The sequence below is a fragment of the Pristiophorus japonicus genome, chromosome 4, assembly GCF_044704955.1.
Source record: "Pristiophorus japonicus isolate sPriJap1 chromosome 4, sPriJap1.hap1, whole genome shotgun sequence".
Lineage (NCBI taxonomy): Eukaryota > Metazoa > Chordata > Chondrichthyes > Pristiophoridae > Pristiophorus > Pristiophorus japonicus.
The window spans coordinates 268414824-268435882 of record NC_091980.1 but is presented as its reverse complement, the minus strand read 5'-3'; the positions used below and the strand labels follow the sequence as shown (position 1 = coordinate 268435882).

The window sequence follows — 21059 nt, the reverse complement described above, 5'->3', positions numbered from 1 at the left end:
GCCAAGTGTAGACAGCGCATGGCACCTCAGGCCCCCCAATCACCATCTGCCCCACCTGTGACAGACTGTAGGTCCCTATTGGACTCTTCAGTCACCTGAGAACTCACTTTTAGTGTGGAAGCAAGTCATCCTCGACTCCAAGGGACTGCCTATGATGATGAAATAAGTGAAAGTTGTCGTCACTGTCGTCGTCGTCGCCATCATCATTGCTTGGATTCCCAAAGCCTCAGGCTGGCATTATTCAGAAAGTAGGTCAATAGACCTTAATTCAATGGCTGCTATGCCTGAGACTTCTGATTGCATTATAGTTGCCAGTTTCTATTGCTATTTCCATCCTCCTTTTCCACCCCACCACCAGATCCCTGCCAGGGTCAGCAGCAGAGTTTCCCAGCTGGTGCAATCCACTTGTGCTAAGATAGCAACCTTTTTGAAATTCATTCTTGCCCCGCTTGAGGACGGTACCATCCGGTAGGCGTAGAACTTGGCTCCAGGCTAAGTTCCACCCCACTCGCTAACTTCGGGTTACTGCCTGCTCCTGGAAGAAAGTGGAGCGCTAAATCGAGTGTTCCAATTCCTTCCTGGGGCCGTAAGGTGGGGGGAGGGGGGGCCGCCGCAGCAGCGCTAAACATTTGGCTGCATATCGCTGCCGTGTTGGAGGGTCTCTTCCCACAATTATAGTGAAGGGCCCACTCTGCCAAAGAAAAGGACACCTACCTGGATCACCGGGGAGTGGGGATTCTGCACAATCAGCCCGACACGCGAACAGAGTGCCGGGCTGAGTGATCGCGGCCACAACCCCGCGAAGAAACCGCATGAGAAGCGGCAACAAAAAGGTAATTTTTTTTCTGCACTTGACCACTATTAAGCTCATAATAAATTAATGCAACTGAGTACTGTAGACAATGAGTGAGTGTGACCTTAGCTCCTTTATTCAAACTCCAGAGTGCCAGTACAGAATGGGAGGCCTGCTTATATACAGTGCTCCCAAGGGATGCTGGGATCCCTTGGGACTCCAACAGGTAAGACCTCTGGTGGCGGTATGATGCAGGTTGCCTAGGGTTGCATACATAACATGTCTCCCTCCCAAAGTCAATAGTACACTTATTTACAGGGTGAGACGTTCTGGGGCTTTTCGCTCCCTTGTCGATCGTCTCGGTAGAAATGCAGGTGTGGGTGAATTGGTTGGCTCTTCGCTGGGCAGCTGGCCTTGCCGGGCTGCTGGGGATGGTGAGCTCAGCTTCATGGTCAACCGTGATGTCTGTGTGTGTGTTGGAGGGTCGAAGTTGGTGGTGTCCTCTTTGGGTTGCTCGTAGCTGTTTGAAAATCGCAGTTTAGTTTGGTCCAAATGCTTTCTGCACGTTAGTCTATTGGCAAGTTTGACCTGAAACACCCTACTCCCTTCTTTGGCTATGACGGTGCCAGCAAGCCATTTGGGGCCATGTCCATAGTTGAGTACAAATACGGGGTCATTGACTTCAATATTGCGTGACAAATTTGCGCGATCATGGTACATGCTTTTTTGATGCCGCTTGCCCTCGGCGTGATGATGGAGATCAGGGTGGACAAGAGAGCCTTGTTTTGAGCGCCCTTTTCATGAGCAGCTCGGCTGGGGGAACCCCGGTGAGCGAGTGGGATCTGGTGCGGTAGCTGAGCACTCGGGACAGGCGGGTCTGCAGGGAGCCTTCCGACACACGTTTCAAGCTTTTCTTGATGGTTTGGACGGGGCAGATGTGACGTGCTTGATCCCATTGAGGGTCATGAATTCCTTGAATTCAGCACTGGTGAAACACGGCCCATTGTCGCTGACCAGGTCATCAGGCAGGCCGTGCGTGGCGAACATGGCTCATAGGCTTTCGATGGTGGCAGTGGACGTGCTTACAGATATTATTACACATTCAATCCATTTTGAATAAGCATCCACAACAACGAAAAACATTTTGCCAAGAGACTGGCCCGCAAAGTCAACGTGGATCCTAGACCAAAGTTGGAGGGCCATGACCATAAACTTAGCGGTGCCTTTCTGGGTGCATTGCTCAGTTGAGAGCAAGTGTTGCATTGGCGCATGCATGACTAAACCTGAGTCGATGCCGGGCCACCACACGTGATCTGGCTAAAACTTTCATCATTACTGTGCCTGGTGGGTATTGTGTAGGTCGCGTATGAACGTTTCCCTACCTTTCTTAGGCAAAACCACATGATTACCCCATAGAAGACAGTCCGCCTGTATGGACATTTCGTCTTTGTGTTGCTGGAATGGCTTGATCTCTTCTTGCATCTCCACTGGGATGCTGGACCAGCTCCCATGGGGGACACAGTTTTTTTTTTTTACAAGGGACTGTAAAGGATCCTGGCTGGTCCAGGTCCTGATCTGGTGGGCCGTAACGGTTGACTTTTCATTTTCAAATGCATCCATCACCAAGAGCAAACATAGAAACATAGAAAATAGGTGCAGGAGTAGGCCAATCGGCCCTTCGAGCCTGCACCACCATTCAATAAGATCATGGATGATCATTCCCTCAGTACCCCTTTCCTGCTTTCTCTCCAAACCCCTTGATGCCCCTTAGCCGTAAGGGCCATATCTAACCCCCTCTTGAATATATCCAATGAACTGGCATCAACAACCCTCTGCGGCAGGGAATTCCACAGGTTAACAACTCTGAGTGAAGAAGTTTCTCCTCATCTCAGTCCTAAATGGCCTACCCCTTATCCTAAGACTGTCCCCCCTGGTTCTGGACTTCCCCAACATCGGGAACATTCTACCCGCATCTAACCTGTCTCGTCCTGTCAGAATCTTATATGTTTCTATGAGATCCCCTCTCATCCTTCTAAACTCCAATGTATAAAGGCCCAATTGATCCAGTCTCTCCTCATATGTCAGTCCTGCCATCCCGGGAATCAGTCTGGTGAACCTTTGCTGCACTCCTTCAATAGCAAGAATGTCCTTCCTCAGATTAGGAGACCAAAACTGAACACAATATTCCAGGTGATACCTCACCAAGGTCCTGTACAACTGCAGTAAGACCTCCCTGCTCCTATACTCAAATCCCTTAGCTATGAAGGCCAACATGCCATTTGTCGCCTTCACCACCTGCTGTACTTGTATGCCAACTTTCAATGACTGATGAACCATGACACCTAGGTCTCGTTGCGCCTCCCCTTTTCCTAATCTGCCGCCATTCAGATAATATTCTGTCTTCTCGTTTTTGCCCCCAAAGTGGATAACCTCACATTTATCCACATTATACTGCATCTGCCATGCATTTGCCCATTCACCTAACCTGTCCAAGTCACTCTGCAGCCTCCTAGCGTCCCCCTCACAGCTCACACCGCCACCCAGTTTAGTGTCATCTGCAAACTTGGAGATATTACACTCAATTCCTTCATCCAAATCATTGATAAAGTCTGCAGGCTGTGCCATTTACACACCGGTAGTGGGCAATGGTAGCCGACTGCATCAGCGCAGTTGTCTGTGGCGGATTGCATAGTTGTATGCAGACAGCGTGAGCTCCCATCTTTGGATGCGAGCAGAGGCATTGTTGTTGTTAATCCCTTTGCTCTCTGAGAATAGCGATATGAGCGTCTTATGGTCAGTTTCTAGCTCAAACTTGAGACCAAACAGATACTGGTACATTTTTTTCACCCTGTAAACGCATGCCAGAGCTTCTTTTTCAATCATGCTGTAGGCCCTTTCGGCCTTGGACAAACTCCTGGATGCATAGGCGACCGGTTGCAATGTTCCCGATTCGTTAGCTTGTAACACACACCCGACCCCGTATGAAGACGCATCACAAGCTAGCACCAAACGTTTACATGGGTCATACAGAATAACAGATTTCTGGCTCTCTCAAAAGCAGCCTCTTGTGATTTCCCCCATACCCAGTCATCTCCCTTGCATAGTAGCACATCTAGGGGTTCTAGCAGGGTGCTTAACCCGGGTAGGAAATTACCAAAATAGTTGAGTCCCAGGAACGACCGCAGCTCCATCACGTTCTGTGGACTCGGCGCATTCTTGATGGCCTCCATCTTGGCGTCGGTGGGTCTGATGCCATCTGCCGCGATTCTTCCCTCTTAAGAACTCAACCTCTGGCGCCAGAAAAACACACTTCGAGCGTTTCAACCTGAGTCCCATGCGATCTAGCCGATTTAGTACCTCTTCCAGGTTCTTCAAGTGTTCGACGGTGTCCCGACCTGTATGTCGTCCTGGAAAACCACGGTGCACGGAACCGACTTTAGCAGGCTCTCCATGTTCCTTTGGAAAATGGCCGCGGTCGATCGAATCCCAAACGGCATCTATTGTAGATGAACAGACCTTTGTGCGTGTTGATGCAGGTGAGGCCTTTCGACGGTTCCGCCAACTCCTGCGTCATGTAGGCAAAGGTCAGGTCCAACTTGGTGAACGTCTTTCCTCCAGTCAGGGTCGCAAATAGGTCATCTGCCTTGGGTAGCGGGTACTGGTCCTGTAGTGAAAAATGGTTAATTTATAGTCCCCACAAATTCTGACCGTGCCGTCGCATTTGAGAACCGGAACAATTGGACTGGCCCACTCGTTGAACTCAACCGGCGCGATGATGCCTTCTCGCTGCAGTCTGCCCAGCTCAATTTACACTTTCTCTCGCATCATATATGACCCCGCCCATGCCTTGTTGTGGATGAGTCGTGTACCAGGAACCAAGTGGATCTGCACCTTCGCCCCCGAGAAACTTCCGATGCCTGGCTCAAACAACGACGGGAACTTGCTCAGAATCTGGGCACATGAGGTGTTGTCGACGGACGAGAGTGCTTGGATGTCGTCCCAGTTCCAGCGGATTTTTCCCAGCCAGCTTCTGCCGAACAGTGTGGGGCCATCTCCTGGTATAATCCAGAGTGGGAGTTCCTGCACTGCTCCATCATAGGAGACTTTTACTGCTGCGCTGCCAATTACAAGGATCAGCTCTTTAGTGTTGTTAGCCCCTTTCATACCAAGCTAAGAACTAAGCTTGGGCCTTTGTACCTTGTTACACCACATCCTGTCAAAGGCCTTTTTGCTCATGATAGACTGACTCGCGCCCGTGTCCAGTTTCATGGATACTGGAATTCCGTTTAGTTCAACTTTTAACATGATCGGTGGACATTTCGTGGTGAAGGTGTGTACCCCGTACACTTCTGCTTCCTCGGTTCAAGTCTCTAGTCCAGCCTGATCCACCATGGATCGATCCTCCTCTGCAACGTGGTGGTTTGCAGGGTTTGCAGCTCATCTGCACATTTGCTGGAGGTGTCCCATTGTTCCACAGCCTTTGCACAGTGTTTGAAGCGGCATTGATGGGCTCGATGATCACCTCCGCAGCGCCAACAAGGTGTTAATGCGAGGCAGTTAACGATTGATGGCGGACTCTGTCATCTGAGGTAGTGCAGCTGCCGGCATGTACGTTCTGCCATGTGCATTCCTGCCTGAAAATGACATTACTTTGTGTACAGTACTAGCCGAAATCTCTCTATGCTTCGAAATTTGGTGTTATCACTGGTTAACATAAATGCCTGGGCTATCGTTATGGCTTTGCTCAGATTCGGTGTTTCAACAGTCAATACTTTGCGAAGAATAACCTCATGGCCAATGCCAAGCACAAAAAAGTCTCTTGGCATTTGCTCAAGGAATGCATCAAATTCGCAATGTCCTGCAAGGCGCCTCAATTCGGCGACATAGCTCGCCACTTCCTGGCCTTCAGACTGTTAACACATGTAGAATCGATACCTTGCCATCAAAACGCTTTCCTTCGGATTTAGGTGCTCCCAGACCAGCGTACACAGTTCTTCATAGGATTTGGTTGTTGGTTTCACCGGAGCTAGAAGATCCTTTATGAGGCCACAGGTTGTTGCCCCACAGACGGTAAGGAGGATCGCCCTTCGTTTGGCAGCGTTCTCGTCCCCTTCCAGCTCGTTGGCCACGAAGTATTGGTCGAGTCTCTCCACGAAGGCCTCCCAATCGTCCCCTGAGAATTTCTCCAGGATACCAACAGTTCTTTACATTTTTGCGCGGTTGTTCGTTATCTTGTCGCCAGTTGTTAAGCTCATAATAAAGTAATGCAACTGAGTACTGTAGACAATGAGTAAGTGTGACCTTGGCTCCTTTATTCAAACTCCAGAGTGCCGGTACAGCATGGGAGGCCTGCTTATATACAGTGCTCCCAAGGGATGCTGGGATCCCTTGGGACTCCAACAGGTAAGCCCTCTGGTGGCGGTATGATGCAGGTTGCCTAGGGTTGCATACATCACAGCCACTTCCCGTTTAATTTTTACCCCAGTAGCGGCCAGCCGCCCGAGACGCGTCCCCGGAAGCTGTCGCTGTTATCGCCCCGCGTTGCTTCAGGAGGCGAAAGCTAATTTCGGGACTGGGTCTCTAACGGGGCAATGTACCCGGCAATGACGTCACGATCTCCGGCACCGAATATGACGGGAGTCGTTGCCAGCGTCGCGCCCAAATGCGAACAGGAGTCTGAAGTGCACCGAATTTCTAGCCCTATATAGTTTTTGTATGAATTATGTATGCTCAAATTAACATTCACAAGTTAGAATTCACCCCCATGCTCTGCAGCAAAATAAACCACACAAACACAAAATATATATATATATTCATTCAGAATTTCTATGATGTACAGGCATTACTTTGAAGGCTATTCTGTCAGATAAAAGTGATTGGCTGGATAAATAGCAGCAATCTTTATAACATGTAGACAATAGAAGCTTGTGTCCGTGGTGGCTATTTGAAGAATATTGATGAGGACTGCAAAATATGCATTTGGCAATTTGCAGAAATTTTAATCCAACCCAATAGATATTAGCCACATTGCATTCTCACTTTTTTTTCAGAGCACATTCAATTGATTTATCTGATTGTAAGGAAGTGGTCTTCTTCCTGCAGCCCATCTTGATGAGACTACAGGAAGTGTTCCTGTGGTCCATTAACTCTTAACAACTTTTCAATCAAGATATTATTGTTACAATGCTTTGTCCTCTTCAAAATGATATGGTGTCAATAAACCTGACATCTAGTATTAAAGCAAACTTGCTGACATTTGATGTAGTTGTAATCTCCATTTTGATTCTGGTGGTAAATCTATTTAAAATTAAATGTAAACAGGAGAAACCATGGACAAAAATCAATGTTTTGTCACAAATAATACATGTAATTGTTTTACTGACTGTATATTTCCATCTTCTTTCCAGTTGGACATCCTTTCCTGAATCAGAACCTAAATACAAAAGGTAACATACCACTTCCACTTCAATATGAATGCAGTTTCCTAAATAGTATTGTTTAATTGATTGTAATTTTTTTATTAATGGAAAAAAAACTGAAAAAGTCAGCAGCATATATACAGTAATTGAAAACTATTCCAAATATCTCTTTACATATTTAAACCCGAAAATAAATTAAATTGGCTTAAACCAGAAATCATTTACACCTACTGTTGTAGTGAACAAAAACCTACATTGCACAATGTCACAATATCTCTCCTTATATTCTCATCTGCTGGGCAGACCAATAGGATTGCAAATCAGTCTGATGACAGCAATTATTTGTGCTTTGTTTATATTTTGCAATATGATTCCTAAAAAAGCATTGGAAATCTAGTTTTGTTCAGCTGAACAGCTATTGTGTATTATCAGCTGCTGTATATTTATTTTCTGGCCTGACATTGCTTACAGCTCAGTTGCTCTTTATTTTTCTCAATTATTTTTCAATCTCTTGGGTTTAGTTTGATCTCGTGTTTCTATCCCTTTTCTTTCTCATCTTTGCTGAGAACAAGGGGCTCAATTTTCCACAATGCCGTTTTTTGACATATTTGAAGAGTTACGCCCATTTTCTTTGAGCCCAACTATGCCCAAAAAGAGTTGAAAGTTTCCCCGTTGTAATTTTTGAAATTGGCGCCGCACAGCCTGTCCTTTAGCTTTAGGGGTGGAGCCTAAGGTCTGCGCCACAAAAAGGAGGTCTCTCGTTTTGCGCATGCGCGAAAAAAAGACCTTTTCTACGAGATTGGTATGGGCGCGCATGCCCAGTACACCTCTTGGTCTGCATTCAGCCATTTTAAAGAGTCAGTTGTGTGTGAGAACTTTTCTTCTGAGTAGAAAAAATCGGAGCTTCAATGTGCAATGTGGCTCAAGGACCAAGAGTTTCTCTCAGGACGAAGTAGAGGCCCTGGTTACTGTAATTGAGGCCAGTTGGCATGAGCTGGACACCAGCAGAGGTCAAATAAAAGTTACACCAAAAGAAATGAAGAAACGCTGGAACCAATTTTCACAAGATTACTGTGTGATGGTGACCACCCCGGAGGCCAGTGCAAAAAGAATTGGCAGGATCTTGGTCAAGCAGTTGGTGTAAGTAATATTTTCATTTATTCACTGGAATTGCAATTGTAAATGTGGCGATCTGTATATCCCACCCAGCAGAAAGGCACCCTCTCTAAAAAGTTATATTTTCATCTTTGCAGAGGAAGGTGGCTCTCAACAAAAGAGAGAGAACGCTTAACAGGAAGAGGCCCGGCAAATCGGCACCCACTGACACCCGTGGAAGAGAGAATCGCTGCTTTGATGGGTCCTGCCTGGAGAAAAGCAATCACCACTGCACAAGCTGGGCCCACACTCGAGGGATAGAGTAAATTCCACAGCCTGGCTTTGCTAAATGTTAAGTACTGTGTGGGCTAGCCATGCTTCGGTTCATGGGGATGTCTCCGTCAGCTACGCTTTGGTTGATGCAGTGTGCTATCATTCATCGTGGTCCTTCAAATGAGCCTGCTGCCTGCGCTGTGTGAGCCTACTCATGCCACCCTTCCCCCTCCTCTGCTGCTAACCATTTGTCTGTTCTGTTAGATTTTGCAGAACTTGAGGCCAACCCTGACCAGGCTGAAGAGGAGAACATCTTCCAATCCGACCTTCCAGACCAAGAGCATGGCGGGGAGGGGGAGGATGAAGCCCCCACTGTTCTACTCACTATGCCAGCCCCTTTCCTGAGTGGTGCGAGTATTGGGACAATTCCTGGTTTCACACTGTCCGAGGCTGCGGCTCCCATTGGGGTGAAGTGAGCCACATCCAGGGTCTCACTATCCGAGGCTGCGGGTCCCAGTGGGGTGCAGCAAGCTACACTCAGGGCCTCACAATCCGAAGCTGTGGGCCCCAGTGGGATGCAGCAAGCCACACCTAGGGTGAGGAGGGGAAGGAGTGCTCTCCTGAGATACGGGATTGTAATTGTACATCCCTGTTTGGAGTAAAAATAAAACGGGGAAGGTGGCTCAACCGTGGCTAACAAGGGAAATTAAGGATAGTGTTAAAACCAAGGAAGAAGCATATAAATTGGCTAGAAAAAGTAACAAACCTGAGGACTGGGAGAAATTTAGAATTCAACAGAGAAGGACTAAGGGTTTAATTAAGAGGGGGAAAATAGAGTACGAGAGGAAGCTTGCAGGGAACATAAAAACTGACTGCAAAAGCTTCTATAGATATGTGAAGAGAAAAAGATTAGTGAAGACAAATGTAGGTCCCTTGCAGTCGGATTCAGGTGAATTTATAATGGAGAACAAACAAATGGCAGACAAGTTGAACAAATACTTCGGTTCTGTCTTCATGAAGGAAGACACAAATAACCTTCCGAATGTACTAGGGGACAGTGGGTCTAATGAGAAGGAGGAACTGAAAGATATCCTTATTAGGCGGGAAATTGTGTTCGGGAAATTGATGGGATTGAAGGCCGATAACTCCGCGGGGCCTGATAGTCTGCATCCTAGATTACTTAAGGAAGTGGCCCTCGAAATAGTGGATGCATTCGTGATCATTTTCCAACAGTCTTATCGACTCTGGATCAGTTCCTATGAACTGGAGGGTAGCTAATGTAACACCACTTTTTAAAAAAGAAGGGGGAGAGAAAACGGGTAATTATAGACCGGTTAGCCTGACATCAGCAGTGGGGAAAATGTTGGACTCAATCATTAAGGATGAAATAGCAGCGCATTTGGAAAGCAGTGACAGGATCGGTCCAAGTCAGCATGGATTTATGAAAGGGAAATCATGTTTGACGAATCTTCTGGAATTTTTTGAGGATGTAACTAGCAGAGTGGACAAGGGAGAACCAGTGGATGTGGTGTATTTGGACTTTCAAAAGGCTTTTGACAAGGTCCCGCACAAGAGATTGGTGTGCAAAATCAAAGCGCATAGTATTGGGGGTAATGTACTGACATGGATAGAGAACTGATTGGCAGACAGGAAACAGAGAGTCGGGATAAACAGGTCCTTTCAGAATGGCACGCAGTGACTAGTGGAGTGCTGCAGGGCTCAGTGCTGGGACCCCAGCTCTTTACAATATACATTAACGATTTAGATGAAGGAATTGAGTGTAATATCTCCAAGTTTGCAGATGATACTAAATTGGGTGGCGGTGTGAGCTGTGAGGGGGACACTAAGAGGCTGCAGCATGACTTGGACAGGTTAGGTGAGTGGGAAAATGCATGGCAGATGCAGTATAACGTGGATAAATGTGAGGTTATCCATTTTGGGGGCAAAAACATGAAGGCAGAATATTATCTGAATGGCAGCAGATTAGGAAAAGGGGAGGTGCAATGAGACCTGGGTGTCATGGTTCATCAGTCATTGAAGGTTGGCATGCAGGTACAGCAGGCGGTGAAGAAGGCAAATGGTATGTTGGCCTTCATAGCTTGGGAATTTGAGTATAGGAGCAGGGAGGTCTTACTGCAGTTGTACAGAGTCTGAGTGAGGCCTCACCTGGAATATTGTGTTCAGTTTTGGTCTCCTAATCTGAGGAAGGACGTTCTTGCTATTGAGGGAGTGCAACGAAGGTTCACCAGACTGATTCCAGGGATGGCTGGGCTGACATATGAGGAGAGACTGGATCAACTGGGCCTTTATTCACTGGAGTTTAGAAGGATGAGAGGGGTTCTCATAGAAACGTATAAGATTTTGACGGAACCGGACAGGTTAGATGCGGGAAGAATGTTCCCGATGTTGGGGAAGTCCAGATCCGGGGACATAGTCTTAGGATAAGGGGTAGGCCCTTTAGGACTGAGATGAGGAGAAACTTCTTCACTCAGAGAGTTGTTAACCTGTGAAATTCCCTGCTGCAGAGAGTTGTTGATGCCAGTTCATTGGATATATTCAAGAGGGAGTTAGATATAGCCCTTACGGCTAAGGGGATCAAGGGGTATGGAGAGAAAGCAGGAAAGGCGTACTGAGGGAATGATCAGCCATGATCTTATTGAATGGCGGTGCAGGCTCGATGGGCCGAATGGCCTACTCCTGCACCTATTTTCTATGTTTCTATGTTTCTATGTAACAGATGTGGTTCAGATGATGGCAATGAGTGGGGAGAGCATTCACCTTACGCGATCACTCCCGGACACCATCGGGAGATGTTGGGGGAAGTAACAACACTCTTGCTAGAAATGGGAACACAGTCCAGGCACATTAAGGATGGAATGTCGCAGGTAGCTGATACATTATCTGGGCACATGAGGGAGGTAATATTGGAGGTAGTTGAGACGCTGTCAGGGCACATGAGGGAGGGAATGTTGGAATATTGCTGCTGCAATAAGGGAACATGCCTCGACCCTACGGCCATTGATGGAATTAACTGCCACTCCCACTCCAATCCCCAGACCAGACTCTGAAGAGGCCCAAGCCGGACCTTCCACATTACCGCCTGCCCACGTCCCCCGACAAGAAGTGCGCATTACCTGAGATGCTCGAAAGAATAAGCTTGGTACCAACCCAAGAAATGCTGCGCCACCGCCTGTGGGCATGGGTGGAGTCAACAAGACCAAACGCAGCGAGCGGTCTTAGAATAAGGTGGAGGAGAGAGGAGTGCAGCCTTTATTTGTTGCTGCTGTTGTTGTTGTTACTGTTGTTATGTTGTTGTTGTTTAACTGTTCTCAAATTTAAAGTTTTTGTAAGTGATATAAATTTACAAGTTTAAAAGTTTGTAAGTGATCTTAACTGAATAGTTTAAAGTTTGATACAAGAATATTTTTATTAAAGTTAAGTATAAAAATGTGTAAACATTTTGAATAAAATATATTTTCAATTATAACTGAATCACTTACATTATTTGTTCCATTATTAACACAACTCAACATTACAGAACAGGTCCAAACAGTAAACATGGTCCATTTTGAATAGTTGCCGCTGAGCCTTCAGGCAGCAAAGCGTTCATGGATGAGCTGCTGGCGCAAGGCTCGAGCAATTGTTAAAGGGGCACGTCGGCCTGCACTCCTCCGCCGTTGTGCTTTGGGTTCAGATAGTTGCATGGCGTCCTCGTCCTCCTCCTCCTCGTCATCTGCAGCTTCCTCATAAGCCACTCCCCTCAGGTGGGTCTTCTAGTACCAGCTGCTGTTGCCTCATGGTAGCTAAGTTGTGCAGCATGCAGCAGGCAACCGTGAATTGACTGACGATCTCAGGGGAGTATTGCAAGTAATAGTCCAGGCATCAGAAACACTACTTCAAGATGCCAATGGTCCTCTCTATTATGATTTGCGTCGCAATGTGCGACATGCTGTATTCCCGCTCCCGTCCGGGTTATGCATAGGGGCCTCATGAGCCAGGTGGTGAGGCCATACCCTTTGACCCCCCAGTAGCCAGCTCTGCCCTTCTGGCTGCTGCTGAAACATGGCAGATGTAACGCTCTCGCATAGGATGAAAGCATCACGGGCACTCCCAGGATATCTTGCATAGACTGACATGATGCATGTCGTCACAGACGAGCTACACGTTCATCAAGTGGAAGCCTTTTCTGTTCCTGAACATCTTGAAATTCTCCAAAGGAGATGTGGGTACAATCAATGCAGCCCTGTACCTTGGGGAAGCCAGCAATCCTGGAGAAGCCCACAGCCCTGTCACGCATGGAGAACTTTATGTAGTCATCACTCCAGGCATATAGTGCAACAGTCACCTGCTGAATGCAGATATGTGTTGCATGTTGAGAAATGGCGCACACATCCCCAGTTGTGGTCTGGAATGATCTAGATGCATAAAATGAAAGTGCAGTTGTAATCTTTACTTCAACTGACAAAGCAGTCCTCCTGACGCTTCTCAGGTGCAGGTCTGCATTTACTAACTCACAGATCTCGGTTACAGCTTCTTAGTGGAAACGCAGCCTTCTCACAGTCTGCATCAGTCAGGTGCAGGTATGAATGCCTGTCTCAATATACCCAACGTGGGTAAGGTCTTCTGCCCATCATCCTACATGCTCTGAGGTTCCTCCGGTGATGCTGTCTATCAATTTTCTCCTCCGCAGCACCATCACGCAAAAAGCTTGCACGAGGTATGGCTTTGTCAGTATTGCCCCCATAATTAAATTGTAGCTTTGCAACAACCACAAACCGGTTGGACAAAGCACTCGTACCTCTTCTTCCCTCTCTCCAAGGTGGATGCCCTAGTATGGACCACACCCTGGTCTGCGCATGCGCGATAGGCTTGCTTACAATGGGAAGCTAGGCATTCAATGAAGACATTTGGGGCAAGAAAGTGTAATGCAATTCTTGAATTTTTGATTTTTTTTCAAAGTACCACCACACCACCGCACCTCTCCTCACCAAGCTCGAGGGTCAAAGCGTCGGCTGGCAGAATCACTCCCTCACCTGGACACGGGCTTGGCATCCACCTCTCTCCCTTTCTCTCCTCCTCCCCACCCCCCCCCCCCCCCTCCCCCGGCTTTTGAAGCTGAGCCCTGAGATCCTGTGTCCGGGCGAGGGAGCAATTCTGCTGGCCGTCGCTCTGACCCTCGAGCCTGGAGAGGAGAGGAGAGGTGGTGCGGTGATACTTTGGAAAAAATTCAAGAATTGCATTAAACTTCCAATTTTTCCTGTTTGACTTTCAAAAAATTAAGCTTTATGATGCATTTTCTCTGTCTTCTTCACTCCCTCCAAAACTTCGGCTTAAAACAATGATGTCTTTCTGCGCCGATTTTGTAATATGCACTGATTTTTGTTAATTGCCCAGAAGGTTTTTTAGGAGTGGTCACATATGCCATCATAGAAAAAAATGTAAATTGGCTAAACTTCCTTAAATGTCAAACTGACTCAGACATCAGGTTACGGCCCCTATGATACAAAAAAAATCGTAGCCTAAAAAAACATACCTAAGTGAATGGTGCGGAAACTTTGGGGAAACTTGGAGATTTTTATTTACTCCAAAAAAAAAACTATGCACACCAAACAACGGTGCAGAAAACTGGGGAAAATTGAGCCCAAGGAGAGCACTTTATGGGATTCTTGCAGCGTGACCATTTTTTCTAAAGAGTTACTCTCATCAATGTAAAGTCTTAGACAATTCACAGCTCTTGCATCAACAACAATTTCAATTTATACAGTGCCTTTAATACAGAAAAATATCCCAAGGTGCTTCAAAGGAGCCCAATCAAAAAATGGACGCCAATCCAAATAAGGAGATATTCAATGGGGTGAGCAAAAACTTAGTCAAAGAGGTGGGTTTTTAGTAGAGTCTTAAAGCAAGAGAAGGAAGTGCAGGGGTTTAGGCAGGGAATTGCAGAGCGTGGGGCCAAGAGGGCTGAACTCATGGTTGCCAATGTGGGCATATGGAGGGGGCGTGGCTGCCAATGATGGGACATATGAAGGGAGCAAAAGACCAGAATCATAGAATGAAGTATTCTGGAGAGGGTTGTAGGGCTGGAAAAGCGATATGGAAGGATGAAGCCATGAAAGGATTTAGACACAAGGATGAAAATTTAAAATTGGTTTACAATCCCACAAAGCCTCCAATGTAGGTCAGCAAGGACAGGGATGATGTCCTGAATGGGACCTGGTGTGGGATAGGATATGTACAGCTGAGTTTTGGATGTTTACAAATTGTTGAGAATGGAAGACCTCATCAGTGAGAATGTTGATTTAAAAACCTCTACCTACCCATAGTGCAAATTAAAAATTGCAAAGAACATCTTAAAACGTTGTCCTATTTGTGCTTTAAAGTCCCTTGGACTGATGCGTTTATATTGACCTGACCACAAGGTCATCATTATTATACCAAACTTTATGACCAAGAATATTTGGCCATCGGAATAGTCGAGTCTCGAGGTGGCAAATGCATAGCTGAGGGTTTCACTAGAAGGTAGATTAAAGTAGGGCGGAGGTGGAAATTGTCAATCTTTGTGATGGAGAATATATGGAGATGAAAGTTCCATTTGGGGTAGAATAGAATGTCAAGAATGGGAACAGCCTTTTTCATTGACCGGGTAGGGGAATGGAGTCGGTTGTGAGGGTATATGGCTGGTGGTGGGGACTGAAGACAATATATAACTTGTGGAAATTGTGACTCATCCATGATCGGATATTGGACAAGCAGCCTGACAACATAGAGACAATGGCGGGTTCGATACAGTTGATGGAGAAGTAGAGCTGGGTTTTGTCAGGAGGATCAGGAGTGCTCCTCTGGTCCCTTTTGGGCCTCCCCTGCCCAGAGCTTCTGCCCCCTCTCCTGACTATGATCACCTTCAGATCCCTTCCCTTACAACATACCATATTATTGGGGACTGCTCCTTTGGGTCCCCGGTGGCTGCCTCCTACGGATCAAAATCCCACTGCGGCCTGCTACTCAGGTACTGATTCCTTCCGAGTTTGGGCAAGAGTCCATCCAAATAAAAATGAGGACCGGGAGCTAAAATCTCTCCATGTCTCCTACTGCGCCAGCATGGTGAGCTCTCAATCGCCCTGGTCCTTCACGCACTGATCCCACTTCCCATTTAAAATTAACCCCATTGAAACTGAGCACAGTTTACAACAAAGCAATCTTACACAGCCATTATGAAAGAATACAAAGATTTGTTAGTTGTTATATTTATGCCTCTTTGTTCTGTTCTCACCCATAAGTGGAAACCGTTTTTCTTTCTCAAACCACTATATAATTTTAAGGGCTTGTCTCAAGTCTCCTCTTTGTATTATTTTTTCCAGAGAAGAGTCCCAACCTACACAGTTTTAGGCATGCTCTCAGTTCTGGTAGATCTTTCATGGACTTTCTCCAGTGCATCAATATCCTTTTTGTATTACGGAGACCAGAACTGCACACACTATTCTAAGTATAGTCTAACCAAGATTCTATATAAATTTAACATTGCCTCCCTGCTTTGATTTTCTATTCCAATAGAAATGAACCCCTGTACATTGCTTGCACTCTTTATGGCCTTAATAACTTGTGATGCTACTGAAACGTTTTATATGCCTGATATTCTGTTAATTTGTGGAGCCATTTGGTCCCGTGTTTTTAAACTTGTTGAGAAAGAATTCAATTTCAGCCTAAGAAAAAAGATAAAGATGTTCTCTCATTGTCGGTTTAAACTTGCTGGGGGTTAAATTGAATAACCCCTGAAAATGGGTGTGGAGCTTGCAGTACATGATTAACCCGTGCCTGCTCATTGTGATGCAGGCAAAATGTTAAATTTGTGCTCCCTGCTGTTTTAAATGATTGCTGCATGCAGCCAGTGCTACCCGTGCTGTTCATTGACTGAACGCATCAGCAGGTGGCCAGATATCGCAAATGTTTAGCGTTACTTAAAGGCAAACTGCACCTCTTAAAGAGGAGGTGCTGCAAGAAGTGGTGGGAGTTTTTTGAAAAGTGAATTTATGCTTTGATATTCTGAGAAATGGCTGAACATGCGAGAGAGCAAGCACCAAGGTTTTCCGACACTGTGGAGGTCTTGGTGCAAGACGTGGAGGGGAGGAGAGACATCCTACATCCTCAGAAGGCCCTCTAGACATATGCTCAGTGGGTAGTGGGAAGAAGTAGCAGCGGAAGTTAATGCTGGAAGTGTAGCTTCAAGGACATGGATGCAGTACAGGAAGAAGTTTTAACAATCTCACACGAGTTGTCAAGGTGAGTGAGTTCAATCTTCAATTGCATATCCTACCAACTGAATCTATAGCCTTAGCCGTTGCTCAATTCACCCACCATCACCCACCTACCAATGATATCTATCAATCAGTACATAACCCTTCAATTCACATGCTTTACATCGCCCTCACAAATGTAACACTGTTGCAAATCTTGCACCCACAGCTGATACATGCTGGCAGTTATTCAACCATGACAGCCACACCACCCAAACATCTTGCAGGACACTCACTGACGCACTTACCTCTTTCTTGCAGGGGAAGGTGGTGCATAACAGGAGGCAGCAGGAAAGAATTGGAAGAGGACAAGCATGCCTACATGTTTTAACCCCCCTGGAGGAGACGGTGCTGACCATCATAGGAAGGAGCATTGCTGAGGCTGTGGCCACTGGCAGGGCTGAAGGGATTGGTGATGAAGTTATCTCCATACCTAATCCTCATTCTTTCCTTTCCTCCCTCATCCCACAATCTCTTCTGACTCAAGCTAGAGATGGTGTAAGAACGCACTTCTTACTTTCTCCTCTCCCTTCACCACAACCCAACCCTTGTCCCTTTTTCATTTCAGATACCCAAGAACTGGAACCTTCCCAGTCAGAGGAGGAAGAGAAAGAAGACCGTGAAGATGAAGACGCTGTCACTCGATTTTACACTCGCAGCCACTAGCTTAGAGACTGACATTGCACATATTTTATCTAGGCTATAATGTAGGAGGGATCTGCACGTGGTGAGGCGTCGGGCACAAGAGTCAAGGTGGGGAGGAAAGGATAACGCAGATGCCAGCTCACCAGAGGGCGAGGTTGTACACTTGTTCTACTGCAGAGAAGTCAGATAAAGATTTCGATGGGCCAGCCTACAGAAGAAGGCTGCTGGGTTTACACAACCAAATGCTTGGTGCACTGGAAAGTCTGCCAGAAAGTCTGCACACAATGTCAAGGAGCATAGAGGAGTCCAGCACCAACTTGGCACAGAGCTTGGAGCCCATCCTTTCCAATCTGGAACGGGTGGTCACCTCCATCAGCGTACGTGTCAAACCCACCATGATGCAGCATTTGATGGCCGATCCCATTGCTGCACAAACAGTTTTCATTGCAGCACAAACAGCTTCCATCAAAGGTTTAAATGCTGCAGCTAGAATGTCTGCCCTGCAGTGGCAGCTAGGACTGCTGCCATTGTGGTTCTGAATACCACTGTTCAAAGGGCTGCCAGGGCATCACAGCAGTCCATCAATCTGTTCTTCAATAGATCAGTCAAGTTGCTGAGTTGCTGCCCAGGAGAGCTGCATTGGCTCCATGGAACACAAACCTGCTCTCCTCTCTCAGGATGACGGCATTCCTGCTTCCACCCCTGCCACTCCGCCAGTGCCCTTGCTGCTGCCTGTCAGCCAGCCAACCCAGACTACTGCAGCCCAAGCCAAGATGATGCAGTTTCTTGGCCCAGAGGTGCTTGATGTCATCCTCCAAGGCCATCTGCAATCTCCTCAATTGAAGGTCAGCAGCCTTCCACCATGCATGCTGCAGCCACTGGGGAAGCACCTCATAGGAGTACTAGGGTTGGTAAAAGGCACTAAGGGAATGCACAAGGATGATTAGTTTAATTTTGTATGCATTATGTAAAGATTGGATTTGTAAAATTGAATTGGAATATGCATTTTCTGTTTTTTTAATTTTTGTGTTGTCAAAGAGAATGTGATAGTGATAAAGGAAAAGTAAGGCGTGTGGGACTGTTGATGAATGGGGAGGTGTGATTGAGATTACTGGTATCACTCATAATTTTATCATGTAGAATCTGGGCAGAAAGGGGCTGTCTACGTTGTACGCTCCCTTACTATTCTTGTTCCTCCACTTCCTGTTGCATTTCCTCTTTCTCCTCCTCTTCCTCGTGCTCTTGCTCCTCAGCTTCTCATCTGATAGGTGTGGCAAAGGCTGTTCCCTAATATTGGCCAGGTTGTGCAGCATGCAGCATATTATTACAAGTTTTGTTACCCGCTCAGCTGAGTTCAGCAGGGCCTCTCCAGAGCAGTCCAGGCAGCAAAAGTGTTGCTTGAGGATGCCGATGGTATGCTTTGTAATGTTCCTTATTGCAGCATAGCTCTCATTGTAGGCCTGCTGTGCACGTGCGTGTGGGTTCCGGACCAGAGTCATGAGCCATGTCATGAGCAGCTAATCGTTGCTGCCCAGTAGCCAGCCTTTGTCTTGTCATGGTGGGTCAGCTACAGGTGTCACAGAGGATTGCCGCAGAATGATGGAATCGTGACTGCTGCCAGGGTATTGGGCATTCAGCTGTGCTGGCTCGGTTTAACATCTCATCCGAAAGGCAGCACATCTGACGGTGCAGTTCTTCCTCCCTATTGCACTGGCAGTGTCAGCCCAGATTTTCTACCCAAGTCTCTGGAGTGGGACTTGAACCCACAACCTTCTGATTCAGAGCCAAAGTGCTACCCACTGAGCCACGGCTGACACCATGGAGTTATTGGAAGGGGTGACCAAAAACTTTATCAAAGAAAGGACTTGAAGGAGGAGAGGGAGGTGGGATGTTTTAAAGAGGGAATTTCAGAATGTGAGGCCTAGATAGCTGAAAGCAAAGCATTTAATATACTTCAATTTGGTTTGAAGTGCAAACACGACAGCTATTTGCATAGCATTATCCCATAAACTTTATATAATGTTCTGGACTCCCAACGTCCACCTGAAATGGCGTACAGGGCTTTGGTTTAACACCTCAACTGAAGGGCAACATGTCTGACACTGCAGCACCCCTTCAGTACTGCAGTAAAGTGTTACCCTAAGTTATGTGCTCAAGTCTTGGAGCTGTGCCTTGAACCCACATCTGACCATGAGGTGAGAGTCCTACTAAAATGAGAAAATTGTTGCAGGTAAATGATTAAATGTCACTGAATATGTACTACAAAACTATATTTTTCCTGAGGTAATGTATCCTCTTGATAATTAATTCCAGAGACTTCCTGGAGAACCTATTACTGCACCAGCTTTTCTGCAGTCCTGTTGACATTTTCCAGATGATAAATCCTTTCAGCAAAATGTTGTTGCAGTGTTTTTAAAACTCAGTGGGATACATTACTATTAGCTTATTTTATTTAGGATAGCAGCCATGAAGTCCTATTGTTCAAAAAATTGAGAAAACTTCATCTCTAAAGGGTTAATGGATAGAGGTTAATGTTGGCTAGATCCTTTACTAAAAATAACACTCTAGCACTAAGGAGCACTTCTATATTGCTGGCAGCAGATTTATTTTCTTTTGTATGGCGCAGCCTAATTAAATAATGAGTTGACAGTGAAATAAAGAATGTAAATCCCTCTTGCTATCGAGTACAGATATGTTTTACTCTCTGGATTAAGCTTTGAGAATTTTTACAGATACAATACAATTTGATTCATATTAATTTTAACAGATTTGTAGCTTTTACACTCTAACTGTATCAGACATGATGTACAACATAGAAAAATCAAATCAGACTGTGTTAGTGATGTTCTATAATTAAACGTGAGGGTTGGAGACAACATCTAATCGGAAGGATAATCTGCTCAGTGTTCGAAAGACACCAACCATATTACCCCAGTAATTATATATAATTGAGCCTTATCTGCAAGAATTTTCGTAAGAGTCTGGAGACCACCAACTTGAATACAATTCAGCAGTTTTAATTCATTTTTAACAAGCATTTGTTGATTGGGCCGAATAAATAGTTATTGAGATGTCTGGTACTGATTAGAATTAGCTATCTCTGCAGCTCTGACATTGGCTTTGTCAGGAGACCAGCGGGAGTCAGTCAAGCTTCAGGAGACTAATGGTTGGAACATAGGAACAGGAGTAGACCATTGATCCCCTCAAGCCTGTTCCACCATTCAATGAGATCATGGCTGATCTACGACCTAACTCCATATACCTGCCTTTGGCCCATATCCCGGAAAACCTTTGGTTAACAAAAAGCTATCAATCTCAGATTTAAAATTAATAATTGATCTAGCACTTTGAGTACTTTGCATCTGTCTTCAAGAAAGAAGATACTGCCATAGACATAGTAAAGGAGGAGGTAGAGGAGATACTGGATGGGATAAAAATTGATAAAGACAAGGTACTAGAAAGGCTGGCTGTACTTAAAGTAGATAAGTCACCAGGACCAGATGGGATGCATCCTAGGACATTGAGGGAAGTGAAGGAAGAAAT

The 21059-nt window shown here is 46.0% G+C and overlaps 1 protein-coding gene across 1 annotated transcript in view; it reads left to right on the top strand.

The window, feature by feature from the left end:
- rtn1a (reticulon 1a) overlaps positions 1-21059 on the top strand; it is a 274924-nt gene that overhangs the window by 89639 nt on the left and 164226 nt on the right. Inside the window, exon 2 of the mRNA XM_070879452.1 lies at positions 7201-7239. Within this exon, the coding sequence (XP_070735553.1) occupies positions 7201-7239 (39 nt within the window). The remainder of the gene's footprint in view (positions 1-7200; positions 7240-21059) is intronic.